The 18,076-nt window shown below is 49.8% G+C and overlaps 2 protein-coding genes across 2 annotated transcripts; one reads left to right on the top strand and one right to left on the bottom strand.

The window, feature by feature from the left end:
• Positions 1-894: 894 nt before the first annotated feature.
• Positions 895-2,535, bottom strand: FOXG_19736 (uncharacterized protein; the record flags this gene model as incomplete). The annotated part of the gene is made up of 5 exons (XM_018400001.1): positions 895-940; positions 1,007-1,128; positions 1,185-1,581; positions 1,636-1,922; positions 1,975-2,535. The coding sequence occupies 5 exons, from the start codon at positions 2,533-2,535 to the stop codon at positions 895-897; spliced, it is 1,413 nt and encodes a 470-aa protein (XP_018244664.1).
• Positions 2,536-9,166: 6,631 nt separating this feature from the next.
• FOXG_07297 (uncharacterized protein) lies at positions 9,167-13,739 on the top strand (the record flags this gene model as incomplete). The annotated part of the gene is made up of 3 exons (XM_018385900.1): positions 9,167-11,668; positions 12,025-13,245; positions 13,620-13,739. 3 exons carry the CDS (start codon positions 9,167-9,169, stop codon positions 13,737-13,739), a joined length of 3,843 nt encoding a protein of 1,280 aa, XP_018244665.1.
• Between the last annotated feature and the right edge of the window lie 4,337 nt (positions 13,740-18,076).

Raw genomic sequence — 18,076 nt, forward strand, 5'->3', positions numbered from 1 at the left:
TTATTTAGTCTATTCTCTTAGGCTCATTGAGGTTGCGCAGCACCTCCCCATCTGCTTATAATCAAGACACCAGCTGTAGATTGCTTTTAGATATACTAAAGGCAGGCCCATTGCTTTTCTATACTGGCGGTTACCTAGTGAGGTTCCCGGTGGCTGGGCCTTATACTAATCCTCTCTTGACGTGACGTATCTCTGGCGGATTGCTCGTGGATAACCGTACCTCAGCCGCGTTGTTGAATCTGGAACTGGACCTTGCAAGTGTAAGGGTAATGATGCTGAGGGTCCGATAGCGGAAAAAATCATACCACATATGGAAACTGGGACGGGTACCCGTCCGCCTATTGATCGCCGTCCTTTCACATATGACATCTCGAAACCTTCTCTTTACACCCTTCATTTCAAATACCACGAGATTCCTCAAAATAGTAAGATCCCAAAGAATTATCTTAGAGTTACTATGCAATGGCCGACTGTAATCTATTTGATAATCTCTATCTCTTTTATGATACCAGCGCCCGCCTCTTGATCTGCACCAGGGAGAGCTGCAAATTCGCCCTATCCAACGACCCTTCCCGTGTAACGACACATCTCCGCGACAAACACAATATCCCCACCAAGGAAAGAAGACGACTAAGCCGGCTTTTGAAATCCTTGCACCCTAGGCCCTCGACCCTGATGATGCATCACCTCAAGCCGACGGGTCGATTGAGCACGACAAGGTGCGAGTCTAGGAAGGCTTCGCCTGCATAAACTGTCAAGATATCGCAGCAATAAGGAGTTAAAGCTTATAAATAAATATATAGGACGTATTTTAAGACCATATGACATGCTTATGATATATATGGGGTATTTTTATTAGATGTGAAGCTTCTGGTTTGAGGCAGTAATTATTAATTAGTGATAAGAGTGAGATGCGTATGACGCAAAAGCGTCCATGAGTCTGAGTCATGGATAGTCTCATGACGTTGTTACTGGTGTCGGTGGGGCCAAGACCCGGAGTACATACGTCACGTACCAAGGCCAAAAGACTTCAAGAGCCCAAGTTCTCAATCGTTGAATACCAGCAATAACCTGAAACGTTGAAAGCAATCTCAACGTGGAGCCAAAAGAGCCGCTGGTCCATAGAGTCTGCAAAATAGATTAGACACATGATGTCAAAGAACCAAGCTGAGAAAACTTCTTACCGTCTTGCCATTGTGATAGGTCGAGGCAACGAATATCCATTCGTGTCCGTGGACAAGTATCCCAGGAATAAAGGGTAACTTTTGCAAGTCGTCGCCAGCGAGTTTATATAGATGCCTCCACTGGGCCGCATGCCATACTCCCATTTGAAGCTGCGCCTTGCGCGCAGACGCTCCGCCTCGTTTGGTTTCAATACTAACTGATATGGGAAGAGGCCGCAGGGGCGCATAACTGGTATGATTGATGGAGGAGTCAGTGAGAACTCCCCGGATCTCTTTGATTGCTTCCATGGTCTGAGGCTGATTGTCATCTTTCTCCGGATCAAGATGGAAAACATAATCGACCTTTTTGCCTTGTGAGGCTTTCATCCGATAGGCAGGGAGTATGCCAGCGCTAGTGCTATACGCCAAAGTCAATCATCATTGTCAAGCCGGAGTTTTATCAAGTACATACCATGGTCGAAACCCATCGAGTTGGCGGCCACGAGGAGTTTTTCCGTAGAAGGCGGCTTTGAGTAGGGGCGTGTGAACGAGGTTATTCCAACCAGCTTCATCGTCTTCCATATCATTGCAATCCTTGGCATCGCCCACAAGCTGCATTACCTCGGCAAGTCTAAGTTCATGATGCAAATGTGGGAGGTACCTCTTCAGAGGCAAGCCTTCTCCCGTAGGCTTATCAAACACTCTAGGTTTAAAAGAACCATAAGCTGGGGTTGACTTCTGGAGGTCAGATATCTCGGACTGTCATGTGTTAGTTTCCAAAGGGCTTGGAGGCAAGGGCAGTTTTACCAACCTCAAGATACTCGGGGATAACACGGTCTCCAGTTCCGATATCGTCCATTTCATTAGAAAGTAGTGCCAAAGTGTCAGGGATCCTTGGATCCAATAAATCAAGTTGTTTCTCCTCGAGTCCATCAGGATTGAGCGAAAGAGATGAGAATATTTTACTAGGAGACGAGTGGTTTGATGCATGACTGCTTTGACGCGAAGAATTGTTGGAATCATTTACAGATCGCGGACCGTCTTGTCTTGGCGTCTCCTCGTTCGCCTCGTCGTCGTTGTTGTCGTCGTTGTTAACGTCAACTGCATGTGCAGCTAGTATGGGAACGCCCCCAAGCTTCCGTCTCTTATTCGATGGCGTAGAAGGCTGCATTTCCAGCGCCAAGTCAGTCCCGGGGAAGATGTCTTGGGTATGATCCTGTGAGGGTGGCGGCGAAAGAGGACGATCTGAGTCAAAATAAGGCCGCTTTTTACTGTTAGGATGCTCTTTAGGCGTAAGGTGCGCACCAGTACATGAGAAGTCAGTAGGTACGCCTTCAAGCCAAGAAATAATGCTATGATTGAAGTCGTTCATAGTGCAATTGCCAAAGCCATGGTAAATTGCTACTGCTGTTGGTTTGAAGCGACACGAGAAATGGAGACAGAGTGGAATTGTTATGCCCCGCATTTGTTGATGCAGCAACTAACTCTTGTCGGCTTCGGTTAAATGATCGTCCGGCCAGCCCCCGGCGCCTACGATCTAACCAATGACAGGCTTGATGAGAAAGACCTTCATTAGCGCACGTACTGCGGCGATCAATAGGCGGACGGGTACCCGTCCCAGCTACCATATCAAGCATAGTACTCTCCGCTATCGGACTGCTTAGCGCCCCGTTCGATTGTCATTGCAACGCAAACCAAAAGCAAAATGTCGCAGGGTAGGCATTAGTAATCTAGCTATATGCTTTAAGTAACTGTGCAGGATGGAATACCCCGCACAAGAGACAACTTAAGATTTTAATCAACACATTTGCTGCTGCTCATCATATTCACTCTAACCCTACTGTACCAATTACCACTGGTAATGGGCCCAATACCAACTTTGCGGCCCGTGCACCTTCCCCTTTTGGAGGCGGCTAATAGGCGGACGGGTACCCGTCCCAATTGCCATATTCAGTCTAGCCCTCTCCGCTATCGGATTACCTCCCGCTGTGCAATTCCACTATCTCGAGTGGTTTTACTTGAAGTCCCATTAACCTGCTATGTTTTTTTCAAAGCAAGTCGATGACTTTAATTTGATCAGCCTTGATGTATTCAGGTGATACACCCACTCTAATAAACTCTACTAGAACTACGGCTGAACTACAATACAACTTTCTTCCTGTTCCGCGGCAGAATACAAGGCTTCTTGTTCATCGATATCTCGCTGAGCCATCTCCCAAAGCTCGCCCATGCCTCTTCTGCTTGTAAACAGTCGTCCGTTCTCGGTCTCCTCAGCTACTCGTGCTTCCATGCGATCAGTCTCTGCTTTGTCCCAGTCTAAGTAAGCCATCATCTCTTCTTTAGTCCACTCTCTCAGACCCGTCGAGGTTTTGCAGTACCTCCCCATCTGCTTATAATCAAGGCACCAGCTGTAGCTTGCTTTTGGGTATCCTACTCAAGAATTATCAAATGAAACGCATTGCGTTTCCTGTTTTTGACCAATTATCGTCTAGCATTTCGCCCCATATTTCTCCTGATGGAAACGCACTGCGTTTCTCGTACCGCCCTAATGAAATGAGAAAACCTAAAACACGAAACGCGTCGCGTTTCCGTCGGCTGACCCTTGTCGAGTCCAACAACTTAACTACTGCAGAACTAAACAACATTCATTACCATCGTCTACTGAAACTCACATGTTTATCATCTCCGTATAGTATCTACTCTATCTCCGCCATTCCATCCTATCTATTATATTTCTATATGCTTAGTCATAATGGCCAGCTCCTCTATTCATAGGCAACATAGCCATCCCACTTTATCTCCAGCAAAGTTGCAAGAGCTCGAAAGGCTCAGCCTTTGTTACAATTTGCCGGAAGCAGCAATTATATTTACCCAATGCGGTTTTGCTATTCTTTTGATCTTAGGTTCTGGGTGCGAATACAAAAATTACTCGGCCTGTACGCCTTCCTTCGCTTACATGGTATGGTTTAGTGTACTAATCCCCGGTCGCTGCAAATAAGTAGGAAGCGGCTTGATCGGCTCAATTTCAAAATGGAAGAGAACATACTGCATGATGACTTTATATACAAGGAGATGATTAATTCAACCCGGCCTAGATGCCTGCTATTTCTCCGGAAAAGACAAGCCAAAAATGATCTTGGTTTAGATCATCTCGCTCACATTTGTAGCATTACTCTAATGCTATTTAGCCCGTTCGGAAAGCATGGCTCTGCCGTATAGTGGGCGTTAGGGCCACTGAAGGGATGGATTACAAAATGTATTCCTTCTGCGAGGAAAGAGAAAACAGCCTTGGTCTATCGCCGTTTCGGTTTTGATGCGAACCTTGTCAAAGTCCTCAAAACGGCTGGCTTGACCGGCTGCAGCCATAAAAGCCCCTCAGCACAGAATGACCACACAGGGGCTTGATGGTGGGCAGCTGACCATGCAGTGATGGAAGCACAGGGCCATCGGGCGTTCAGTGGCACTTATGACAGACTGACAAGTGCAGGCGAGCAACTCAAAAGCGGCTCGGTGCGTCACTGAGTGGTGTGAGAAGACAATTGCGGTATGGCGGTGAGGGGAACCGTATGGGAAATCATTGGCTGTCGTATGTTTCCTCAATTGTGAGGCGACAGGCTTTACCCCCCAAACCATGTTAGCATCAAGTTGTTGTTAGGCACATTGGCCGGCTCCGCGAAGATAGCTAAGACTTGATGAAGGAACCCGTATTATGGATTCGCCCTCAAAGAAAAAGCCTCCTGCTGCATTACAGGTATTGGCTGTAATGGAGCTTCCTATTTCGCCTCATTATGAATACTGACAAGTTGCTTCGTGTATGGTGGCGGGGGTGCGCCTTTTTCTCAACCAACGTAGCCGAAGTCTCCTCAGCCCATTGCTGCCTGATGCTTAAACCTGCGGCCACACTAAAAACACTTTGCCCGCCGATTTGCACATTGTCACCGTCCAACTGAGGTGGCTAACTGTAAGGTTGCAGCACTTGTTCCCGACTGTCGAATGTTCGAAGGAGGCCCGAGCGTTGGTCTGACCAAATCCCTTTTTTCCGTCCTACATCCCTATCGTCCGTCCCATTTTAAGTAAAAAGGAGACCCATGCGATGTCGGGGAGGTGCGCTGTGCAGGGAAAATGACGGGGAAAATGACATGGTCTCGACCAGGGGTCCGGACTGGGTTAAGTAAAAGAGGATTTCAGTAAAAGAGAATGGTTATTGGCCAAAAAAAAAAAAAAAAAAAAAAGATATATAAAGTTGCCAGAGCCTCGAGGTAGGGTTTTGGGGCTTGAAGCTCCGCAGGTGCCCTGCAACCCCACGTAGGCTAGAGTCCTATTTTGACTGCCTTATTCACGCCATCAGGCACCAGTGAGCAACAGAAATCTCTACGAGGAAGACAAATAATCTCGATTAACCTTGTCACGGCAGTCATAAACTTAATCACACTGAGCTATTCGCACAAACATGTGGCTTCTCGATGCGAAGTCAGTACGCCTCGTTTCCTTTGCCAACCAAGAGGAGATCCCACCATACGCAATTCTCTCGCATACATGGACAAATGAAGAGGTATCGTTTCGAGACATAATGTCAGTGGATACCGGCACGAATTTAGCAACTATGGCTGGGTGGTTTAAAATAAAGAATGCCTGCCGTCTAACATTGTCATTTGGGCTCAGTTATGTCTGGATTGATACTTGTTGCATTGATAAGTCTAGTAGCGCTGAGCTCCAAGAGGCAATCAACTCCATGTTCAAGTGGTACGAACTAGCAAATATATGTTTTGCTTACTTGGCCGATGTTTCCGTATACGAGGATATTCGTATGAAAGGGTCCTCTTTTCGACACTGCCGTTGGTTCAAGAGAGGCCGGACTTTGCAAGAGCTACTCGCTCCGATTGAAGTTGCATTTTACGATCAAGATTGGAGACCAATCTCTACGAGGGGACAAACCAAAGACCTGATTGAAGTAATCACTGGCATCAGACCGCTCTATCTATCTCGTCTACCTCGAGATGAACGCATTTACGAAACACTCTCGAGAGCCAGCGTTGCTGAAAGAATGTCCTGGATGGCTAAACGAGAGACAACAAGGCCGGAGGATTTGGCTTACTGTCTGCTAGGCCTATTTGACATCAATATGCCTATGCTCTATGGAGAAGGTTCCAAAGCCTTCCAAAGATTACAAGAAGAGATCATGAAAAAGTGTGATGACTGCACCCTGCTCAGTTGGGGGTATCAAGAGCTATGCAGTAATTGGCGTTGGGAACAAGCATCTCTTCTTGCCCCGCATCCCTCTTCTTTCAAATATTGCAGGGACATTGAACCCTGTTCCCTCGAGGGGTTTAACGCAGCTTCATTCTCGATGAATCAGAGGGGCCTACAAATGAAAGTTCCCGTACGTTTCGACTTGACGCACCAACTACTCGTATACATAATACTGAACTGTTCCCCTCGTTCGGAGACAGAATGCTTTCCTGAAACTGGCGCTCCTAAATCCTTTGTGGCGATACCATTGATCTCTACAAGTGCCTACAACGAATCCCAAATAGGCGAAGGAACTCAGGAAGGAGAGTACTTACGTCCCAAGTGGTGTAGGCCAACTCTTGTCTCTAAAAAATTCCTAAGTCAGGCGAAATCGATCAGCTTAGTTATTCGAAGATCCTCAGATCGATTGCGAATATTTCGAGAGTTACCCCTTTCAATCGCATTTCCCCCGATCCCAATTCCACAAGGCTACATCATACTGGGGACCTATCCACCTCAGCCGATCGGAAGTCAATTCATTTCTCTTCAGCCCTACCCATCGCAGGTTATAGCAGACTCGGCAGAAGAGATCCTACCACCACCTGTTCCGTCGTCAATAATTTATTCTAAAGAGGATCAAAGAATGATCCGCATAAAAGTACCCCCGCTTGGCACCTTCGTAGTCGTCTTGGGGTATCGGGCAGTGGCGCGGCGCGTGACTTGGGGCATGACCTTCTGGCAGTGCCTTAATATCAATTGCCGTGTTTTCAAGTTGCCAGATAGATTCGATTTGGAAGCCTTACACAGCCTATCCATTACCCAGGATTTCACTAATCTACAGGAATTTAACTCCCAGTTTCGAGGAGATCGCTATATATTCAACATTGGCGTGCGGGCCAATGCATACATCGCGATTCAATTCTCCAAGGAACAAAAGGAGCTAGGGATTACGGATGTATATATCAGCATGGCTCACCCATTAGACAACTCTCACGAGCAGGAAGAAGTTGAGACGCAAGAGGGAACTGAAATTAATATGCTGAATTGGTTACAAGATCACAGGAGAATGGCCCAGCTTCATGGACAGGCTTCTCCAAGGCTTACTGATTCTGTGCGCAGGGAGCTGATGACAAGTTTTCCGACATATAGTACTGCACACAGTTTGATTTAATGAACTGGTCTTCTCTGTAACTGTATGGAAGGATTACAGAGGAATGCTAGCTCTGTACATATTGGACAGCCATATAGGAGGCGGGTCGCTTGGTATGTCCTGTTTTCGGTTTATACAACTCTATCCATTATTTGCGGATGATTCTGTTAAGATTGCCCATCTAAATAGGATTTAACAGTTTGTTTAAATACAACAGCGGAATAGAAACTTCCTAACGGAATGTACGCCCGTGTCGAGATACGTCTCCTGGTTTTACGCATAACGGCAACTGATTCACTGTATTCGATTCTAGATATGTATAAGGGGGTTTGTGATAAATCTTTTGATGGGAAAGAAGCCTATCATGTACTTCCATCGGGAACGCGGCCCATTCCCGCTTCTCCACCAATCACCTCATCCCAACCATCCTTGTCTGCTACCTACATCCCTATTGTCCGTCCCATTTTATGTAATCGCGGACGCGCTGTTGCGATCAGAGCCCCACTGAGAATGATCTACATGGTAATCCACAATGCCGAGATCCATAAGGCTGCAATGACGGAAAAGGGGGCCCAATAGATGGACGGGTCCGTACACTCACGGGTCCCCCATTAGTCAGCATAACCCTAACCCTCTGCCTTGCTGCTTTATCTTTTTATGGGCTACTTCTATATCGTAACGGACAGGACCCTGCACCTCTTCTGTGGCCTTGTATATGACACTTGCTACATGTAGGTAGTCTTTTTGCTAGCTTATCTTGCGGCTTATCTTGTCGCCCGTCTTGCTGCTTGTCTTGCCCTTTGCCATGCTCCTTGTCTTGTCGCTTGTTTTGTGGTCTGGCGTGAGCCTCGTCGTGTGGTTCGTCTTGCGTTTCGTCTTGCCGCTTGTCTTGTGGTTTGCGTTGGGGCTCATGATTGTGTTGACAAAATCGAGCTTCAGTTCGATGTTTGAGAAGCCAATTTCCACTCCATTCTTCCTTGGCTACTATTGAAAATTGGCAGCCTGTGCGAAATCGATTACATGCGTAGGTAATTGTAAGTCGACCAGAACTTTCTGTAGTTGATCTTCTGGTTATAAATTTATAGCCTCCGATTGCTGCCCAGATGTTGAGATCTCGAATAAGATCTTCTTGTGATGAATACCACTGCTGAGGAGGAAGAGAGTTCATTTGTTAATAGTAGTAAGCAAGGATAGATATGATGAGATGTTAGGCGGTGAAGCTAATTTTACATCATTATTCCAGCTCCAGATTCAACTGAAAGAGGACTTTGACGCGTCTTGATTGGGCCGTCATCCCTGTTTTCCTCTTTCACTTGAAAGGGGCTACTTGGCGAGACTGCCGCGACTCCACTTTCAGCGATGGTAGGGGCGCTTTATCATATCATTGGTGCTCTGGTCCTAACCCTGGACGGTTCTTATAGAGTTTGAGGTGGTAGCTCAAAGCTTCGCAGCGTGTGTAATACATGTAATATAAATAAAGTTTGATTACGGAATTCCACGTGAACAGCGCGTCTTTGACGCGCGCTTCTAGGACAGGTCCAAACTTTATAAAGAGAATAGCCCTCAATGTTCTTCGAAGGCAACTTGCAGTAAATGAAGACTAAGTCTTGAGTTGCGAGACAGGATGGAAACGCCAGAATTACATATGGGGAGCAGTCCCCATAGCCGTGCCGGAGTTATCAACCCCAACGAGACGACACCATGGCTCCGACATACACGCTGGCCTGACCTATTCCGTAATCGATCACTCGAAGTTATCAGCACAACAGCACAACAGCCCGACTTCGTCCAAGGCCAAGATTATCTACTTGGCAAATGGAAGGAAAGTTCGGTCGAAAGCTCTGCTGAGGCCGAAGCTCAGCTACGCATCTTACTACACGGTGTTGATATCATGTTCAATTGTGTGATGGCTACAATGGCCCGCACGTCATACACATCTCGCTGCTGGCTCAATACGTATTCGAGAAATGACTTTTGGCCACATCCATTCCGAGCTGTGTTGTGCTTAAAAAGATATATTTCCGTCTGGAAGCGATTAATATGCTTCGTCTTTCGGGTTTTGGGATTCAAGGAACGACAGCGTCAACAGCTCTACAATTTCAAACTGGGACTGAAAGAAGAAAAGATGATGCATTACATCTTATTTCTTGCGAGTCAACTTCCGAGTCGTGAGCAAGGCCACTCCCGCAGGCAACCTGTTGAGGACGATGTATTAAGTCAAGCAAGCAGTGATGAGAGCGATGGGGAGACAGATTTTGAAGAAGACGCGAGCATTGGAATAGATGATAGCTCACAGTATCAGTCCGAATTCCTCTTACCATCCAGGCCTTGGCTGGAGTTATCAGAAGCTTTGTTCCAGCTCTCAATGATGTTCTGGACACATCAGGACCCCGCTGGAGACATGTCGTCTTCTGTTATTATATATTATACTGCTGTTATGGGGATTCAAAGACGGTCCATGTCTTATTACCCAGCTCACAACTCTACAGGCGGGCTAGCGGCACTTATGTGGGTTGGACGTGCACTCTTTTTGGAGTATGCTCTTCCTCTATATAGCTACACTACCCTTGCGTACCACTGGTCATCCCGAGATCAATACCACTCCCAACCAGAGCGGCTCGAAGCAATCCGTCAAAGATATCTTGTACGAGGCTGCTACACACCTTTCGGAGAACTCATTGAACTGAAGGCGTTTGCCAAGTCTATTGTGAGACTGGAGGGCATGCCCGGTAACCTCTCCTGGGCTCCTGATGGCCGGTCGTTTGTGGTGGGCAATGACAAAGAAGTAAAACTCTCCGACTTCTGCAAAACTTACCATAAGGCCATAGCACTGGTCGAGGAGCAGGTCGAAGAAATGATGCTGGGCTTAGAGCCGAATTTCAATGTTGATGTCGTCAGGGATGATCTGAATTGTCGAAAGGCCGGCTGGTCTTTCTTACAAAAGCCTGAGAACAAGCTATCAGATGCACGGGAGATGCTGATAAACAAGCTTCGCACGTCTCAATTCCGTGGCAAACCCTTTGCAACTGCATCTCATTGGTGTCCAGACACATGTCTAGCATACTTGAATCTTGGCCTCGATCTCAACAAATCGGCTTTCGCTGCGTTACAGATATCAGGCGGGTTGCCAGGCCGTGGCAGTGAAGTAACTAGCATTCGTTGCGTCAATACCGAGCTTACTATGCGCAATGTTTTTTTCTACGGGGGAAGGATGATAATCGTGATAAATTACAACAAGGCAAGAGCATCGAACAACTATTCTTTTTACATTGTTCGATATCTTCCGGCAAATCTCAGTCTAAGCTTATTGAAGTATCTTGCTATGATCCGGCCTACGATTGATTTCTTGTCAACGGCCTTGAAGATGCCTCATTACAAATGTAATGAGTTTCTCTTTCAAGATCCCTCCGGGAGGCAAAAGCATTTAAGCTCGGCTCAGGCTTCGGGCATTCTCAAATACTTGACTCGAGATCTCGTCACACCATGGACCCTCTTCTTATATAGGCAAGCATCCCTGGCAATTTCGAAGCGGTATATCAGCAAGCTCGTGGAAAAAAGAAACTATTACTACCCAACCAGCGCGGACGATCCGATACGGATGTTCGCGGCAGGAGCTGGCCATCACCCTCGAATGCTGTTAACAGCTTATGCTATCGATAAGGCTCTACCATCTCGGCTGCAACCGGAGCTTCTCGAAATGTACTATCGCCTTTCCACAATGTGGCAGGACTGGAATGTCCAATATTACCGTGATAATTGCCAAGCTCAGGATAAGGAACCCTGCAAGTCTCTCAATGTCACACTGCATACGTGGAAGAGAGCCTCAAGCCCTGAGAGTCCTGAAAGAGCTCCTAAGAGGGTCAAGACAGCTTTGGGTGGTGAAAATACAAACGATCTCTCCGATGGGTTTCTCTACAACTGCCAGTACCAGATTCTAATATGCATCACATGCGGTTCGATGGTTCAGCCAGGGACCAGGCCGTTATACAGCCACTTGAACACTATCCACCAGATCACAGGCGCAGCCTGCAAGACATTGATAGAAAGGTTCAGCCAGTATGAGCTTTGTCGCTTTTCTCAATTGTGCATACCGAACCAAAAGGTTGCCCAGATTCAAGGTTTACCAGTATATAAAGGGTTTCGGTGTAATATTTGTCCTTATACGGCAGGACCTTCACGATTCACAACATCTTCGGACAAGATTAGGGATCATATATCAAGCCATAAGATAGGAATGACGCCAATGCGAGCGGAAGAGTTGCGGAAATTCGAGTCCTGTTATATGCAGACCTTCTGCTCCGCCAAAGGAAGAATTAGATATTTCGAGATTGACCCCATCTAATACTCAAAATTAGATAGGCCTATATTATTTCTATTCATACAAGTACTTGTTCCTGTGAAGAATAATTCAGTAGTTAGAATGGAGATTGTAATCATGAGTATATGCTGGCCTGTAGTAAAGGGGCTGACAAGGCGGTAAAGCGGTGCACATGGCGCGAACCAGGGAACTTCAACAGCAATCTATCGGCACTCACCTGGACCGCCCAGCTCATCCTGTTCGACTTCGTGTGCTTCCAGAAGCAGGACGACGAAGACGGAATCCCCGATCTGCTGGATCAAATGTGCAAGAAGTACTTTCAGCAGATGGCGGAGACACCTTTCGGACATGTACTGCAATGGAGGCTATATCTCTTTGCGGCCTCCCGCACCAGTCTTACCAAGCACCAAGCCCGCTGGTCCCTTGATGGGGAAACGGTCGACTATATGGGGACGAAACTACACATGGAACAAGTGACACAGCTGGTCGAGTCTGAGTTCCGCCAGGCGCACTCGCTTCTGTATGATGAGCTCTTGTTTAGAATGAGGGATGTTGCTCCGATCGAGGCATGGAGGCTGCACGACGATCTAAATGTAGACGACTACGGCGCTTCGTGGTTGACAGACGAGAGGAATCGCGAGATACTGGTGGGGACGCATGACGCCCTGCTCCGACAGATCGAAGAGAGGGCGGATCTACGGCAGGTATTCGTGCGGCTGGATCCAAACGGTGGGGTTCGCCTCTGCCCCAAGGCGATAGCTATCTATGAGGCGCATGTTCAGGAGTTCCTCACGAGGATACTGGCACCCATCTCGGTTCCCTCGGGCCCTCCATTACGCTCCCCAGAACTACTCTCCATCACGTACATCAACACGGGTGCCCGCCGCCGATCGGTATTTCTATGGGAGAAGATGGTCATGATATATATACAATACAGTAAAAGCCAGGAACAGACCGGGGAGGAGAAGGATAACATCAGGTTCCTACCCCCGGCTGTTGGAAACCTCCTCTTGACATATCTCGCGTTCGTGCTGCCCTTGCGTCAGGCCTTTCTACGTCAGAGCAAGCCGGGGGCTCTACTTTCGCCATACCTATGGTCAAAGCTTGGTGGCGAGGTCTGGAGGGACGGTATGGTCTCATCCTGCCTCCGGAGGGCATGTATACGGGCAGAGGTGCCCCAGTTCCAGGTGGCATGGTGGCGCCAAGTTGCTGCTTCTATTACAAAGGAGAAGTTCAGCGCCAGGGAGCAGGCTAATTTCGACATGGGTGAGATCGCGGCATCTGAAGAAGTTGAGGATGAAGCGGATCTTGCGTACCTTACCGGGATGAGCAATCATAGTTTCCGGACATTTAACTATAGCTATGCCGGCAGCACGACCTTGACCGTGACAAGCTCACTTCACCGTGCCTACCGAGCGTCTCAAAGCTGGCGGTCTCTGTTATGTTATGTTATGTTATGTATATTTTTCGTCCGGGGGGCCGTAGGCCCCGAAAGTCCCCTAATGGGGCACAGGACGTGCTGGGCTAGGGAAAATCGGATCTATCTAAACGCTAAGTACAGAAAGCCAAGTACAGAAAGCCATTGGTTACGGGAGATTAGTCATTCGCGATGCGAAATTAGACACCCCCCTCGAAATCCAATTTCTACGAACGCGTCGACAGATTACACACTATCCAGCATATCATCGGCACAAATGGCGCATCGTACCGAGCCTGTTACCCGTCAGCGGGATGACCAGGCGTGGCTGCAAAATTGCAGCCGTTCATCAGTCCTGATGTCAGAGAAGCTGAGATCAGCTTGTGCACGCGGCAGCTCGGGACTGCCTCAAATGTTCTCCGCCAGATGAAGGGCGCAGCGACACCCTTCACCCGGCCATGAATATGTATGAGAGAGAAAGGTGACAAAGGAAATATGAAAGGATAAAGAGGGAAGGAGAGTTGCGAGTGCCTCTCGGGTCGCGGTCGCCTAATAGCGAGGACAAATCTTTCCAAAGAACGCGCTGTTCTTGGACAAGTCGACAAATTTGGTGGTCTCTTCCCATTGTAAGGTTGACCGCTGCATTCGGTGAGGGTGCGAGCCTCATACGATGGCGCGGTGGCACCTTTCTGCAGTAGAAGATGTGATCCGGTGCTTTGCGTCGGCCGCATGAGCAGACCAGGCGTGCATCGTCGTGGTCGAATCTCTCGTGGTACGCAGCGAAGTCTCCATGGAGGGATCTCGCTGCCAGCAGATGGTGCAAGGCTACACGCGGGAGTGATAGCTCCGGCGGGCAGCCTATAGTCGCCTTGAGATTGAGTCTCTTGTACTGCTCAGGAGCGGAAGCGGACCACCATGCCTTGAATGTGTCCTTCGGTTTTTGTCTTGCGATCCTTCGTAGGTAAGCCAACGTTGAGCGAGCACCTTCGGGCTCGGGGAGTGATGATGCTGCTTTTGCCAGTTTGTCGGCCTGTTCGTTGCCAGGGATGTCAGTGTGTCCTGGTACCCAACGGACCTGGACGGCTCCATGCGATGTCACCAGAGCCTGGAACTCGAGAAAGATGTGTTGAGAGGAGTCGGATGGTGTGCCTTGCAGGCACGTGGCGGCCGCCAGGTTATCTAGGCAGATGAAAATGTTTTGTGTTGCTGATTCTCGCAGGTTTAGGGCAGCCTTGAGGCCCTCCAACGCCCCGGTAGCTTCAGCGTCGAAGACCTCAGCAGGTCCAAGGCGATCCGATCCATCAAAGATAGGCAAGTCGTCCTGGTGAATGGTGAAGCCGTAGCTTGCAACCCCTTTCTCGGACAGAGAGCCGTCCGAGTAGACGACCAAGGTGAGCGGGTCGAGTGACTTGACCCAGCGGAGGAAAGCCTCAGCTGTCTTCTCTTTCGATGCTGTCTGTAGTGGTGGCATCTGTTCTTGTTGGAAGCGTTTCTGGATGAGCTTGGGACGCGCGCACTGCCCGAGAAGCTCGTCTGTGCGTCGGAGACGTGTTCTAAAGCTGCTTTCTGCTTGTGCTTGGTATTTGCGCTTGATGAGATCATGGTAAGTAGGCTGACGCGGTGGCGCCGCTCTTCTCACAAGAGGATGGGTGTCGTCGAGTGATTTGAGTCGTGCGGAGAACCTGAGTCGTCTGGCTTCGAGCAGTTGATCGACTGGTGGTATCCCACTTTCTCTGTGCGAGATGGTGATGGGTGTCGTTTTCCAGACGGGCACTATAGCTCTCATGGATTGATTCAAGGCTTTGTTCATTCTCTGTATGAGATGCTGGTTACTAGACGGTGTGTCTTTGTTGGGCTGGCTCCACCGCGGCCTGTTGGTGCCCGGGTACCACGCTTCAGATCCGTGGAGTAGCACCGGCTCAACACAAGCTCTGACGGCACCTCGCACGGCACTGGGAAGAGGGCCATGTATTGTGTTGGTGAGTCCTCGCAAGTGGTAGGCGACGGCCTTTGCCTTCGCCGCCCACTTCTCGACGTGGACGCGGAATGATAGTCTGCTGTCGAGCCAAATGCCAAGCCAGCGCAGAGCTAGCTCGGGGTGTTTCTCGACATCGCCGTGACGTACTGCCGGCGCGGTCCTGAGCTTACTGCGGGAGAAGTGCATCACTTCGGCCTTCTTTGGGTCGAAGGAGACGCCGTTTGCCGCGCCCCAACGCACCATCTCTGCGATGGAGCTGGATGCCATGGCAGTAGTCTCATCTACTGTGTCGCCTACGGACAGGATGGCCGTGTCGTCTGCATAGCCGAAGCGACCCCAGGGATTGCCTAGTCGATAGATTGGCTCAGTATAGAGTAGGAAGAGTATCGGCGATACCGGCGATCCCTGAGGGAGCCCGCACTGAAGGGGAGAAGAGGGCGTGACGGTATCCTGGTACCTGACACGCGCAGACCGGCCGCTCATGAAGGAGCCGGCCCAACGAGCCAAATAGTCAGGCCAGCCTTGCTCACGAAGGCGCAGGACGAGCCTGTTGCGCATGACAGTGTCAAAAGCACCTTGGACATCCATTGTGACTAGAGTCGCCACCTTCTTGCGTGCAAATGCTTCTTCGATATCATGGATCAGAGCTGTCACCAGGTCTGTCGCAGACCTCTTGGGAAGCGCTCCAGCTTGTTGCGGGTGAAGGACGCTGTAGTAAACGGCTGCCCAGGCTAGGCGGCGTGCAATCAGTCGCTCTAGTCCCTTGCCAAGGCAGGAGAGCAGCGAGATAGGCCGCCATGCCCGTGGCTCAGTGAGGTCTCTTCGCCCCGGTTTCGCGATCATGACCACCTCCGCCTCCTTGAATGGTTTCGGATGATGGCCTGCGGAAAGGCATCCTTCGAACAAGCGGCGGACATGTGTTCCGATGATGTGCCATACGGCTTGGAGAAGATTGACGGTGATGTTATCTGACCCTGGCGATGTATTGCCTGTCTGGATGGTCGCACACTGCGCCTCATCTAGCGAGACCCTGGGCGAGAAAGGAATCAACCTAGAAGGAGATACTGGTGTCCAAGCGTTTGCGATGTCGTCCTCCGCAGTTCTTCGTTCCAGCGTAGCCTGTCGGAGTGCGTTGGCTTTGTCCATCTGGGTTTCGTACACGACGTTGTCAACCTGCAAGGGCGGGGGCTGAAAGGCTCCAGGGGATTTCAACCATCGGACAGCTTTGAAAACAGCGCTACTGCTGGAGAAGTTGTCGATGAGGTTCCGCCAATACTGCCTCTTAGCCCGACGGACCACACGATGAAAGTCTCTTTTGGCGATCTGAACGTCCTGGTTGAAGCCGCAAGGGTAGCTTCTTCTGATGGCCCGGAAACCAGCCGCAGCGCAGGCGCACTCATCCGTCCACCAGGGGGCTGGGCGTCCGCCTTTCCGCGCGGGCCGGCCAGCTGCTTTCGCTGCTGATGTTAGTAGACTTACAAGTGAAGAAGCGAGCTCGTCCAGCTCCGCAGGGGTCGAATCTGTGAGGGGGATTTCCGTGGCTCCCAGTTCTACAATCTCGACGAATCGTTTAAGCTCGTCTTCCGTCTTAACTCGGATCTTGGCCGGCTGCATCGGAGTCGATCTGATGTCAGGGAAGGTCAAGCTGAGCGTGAAGTGGTCGGAGCTAGTGGCGAGGTGGTCCTCGACGGTAGCTTCGGCCAGCGGCAGGTTGGTGAATGCAAGATCGATTGTGTTGCCGTGCGGATTTGTCGGTATGTCTAGAGTATTGAGAAGGTTGAGGTCGTGCTCTGACGTCCAGTCTGCAATTTCTTGGCCGCGATTCGTAGCTTGGCCCGTCTACCAACTATGATGTCTGGCGTTGAAATCGCCAGCAACCACGCAGCGCTCCGGGACAGGCCATCGAAGTAGCGTGTTCAAGGCGTCCTTCTCGTCGTTCTGGCGATAAAAGTTGACTATCGTCATGCCGTTGACTGTGATCCAAAGAATGTCACGTGTCTCAAAGGGGCGAATCTGGTCAGCCAGAAGTCTTGGGTCTCGTCGAACATATGTCATCACTCTAGGCCGAGTGTCGTTGCTATTCCACATGTCGACTGGCGTGAACGTGTCGTACGCAGGATGTGTCTTGGTTAGGCAGCGGGCTTTAGTATGAGCTGTCCACGGCTCCTGCAGGAGTACAATGTCATATCGTTCGGAGTCGGCTAGCGCCAGGGCGCAGTCGTGGGCCGGAGGGATCTTGCCGACGTTGGCCTGGAAGACCTTGAGTGGCTTCTTATCGTTCTTTCGTGTCTGCGAGTACCTATTCCTGGTCATAGTCATGAGTACGGCTTGTCAGGATTATACGACGCTTCTTCTTCGGTGAGCTTAGTCCATGATGCTCAGGCTCCTCCTCTGCTTCGTAGGTAGCCCGGGGGGCTGTGGCCACCATGATGCACGAGGGTGCTCCCGACGCAGCTGGACTCGGAGCGTGAGCGTCTGGCTGTTCATCTAGTCCGATGTCGCCCCTTCGCAGCTCAGCCGCTCCTTGTTGGGTTTCCATATGCGTCTCTAGTTGTGTTTCTGAATATCGTTGTCGGTATGTTTCCGCGCCCACCATTCGGACGTGTTCTCGTTGTTCTTTGGTAAGCCGGCGAAGGACGCCGCGTACTTTCTTCGGCCGAGCTGGGCACTTACTAAGGCTGGCCTCGTGGGGCCCTAAGCAGTTGACGCACTGTTCTGGTGCAGCACAGCCGTCTGCGATATGGTCAGTCTTGCCACAGCGTCGGCAGACTGGCTGTCTACGGCAGTTGCGGGCAAAGTGGTAGCCCCAGCACGTTTTGCA

This window comes from Fusarium oxysporum, chromosome 6 (assembly GCF_000149955.1).
Source record: "Fusarium oxysporum f. sp. lycopersici 4287 chromosome 6, whole genome shotgun sequence".
NCBI lineage: Eukaryota > Fungi > Ascomycota > Sordariomycetes > Hypocreales > Nectriaceae > Fusarium > Fusarium oxysporum.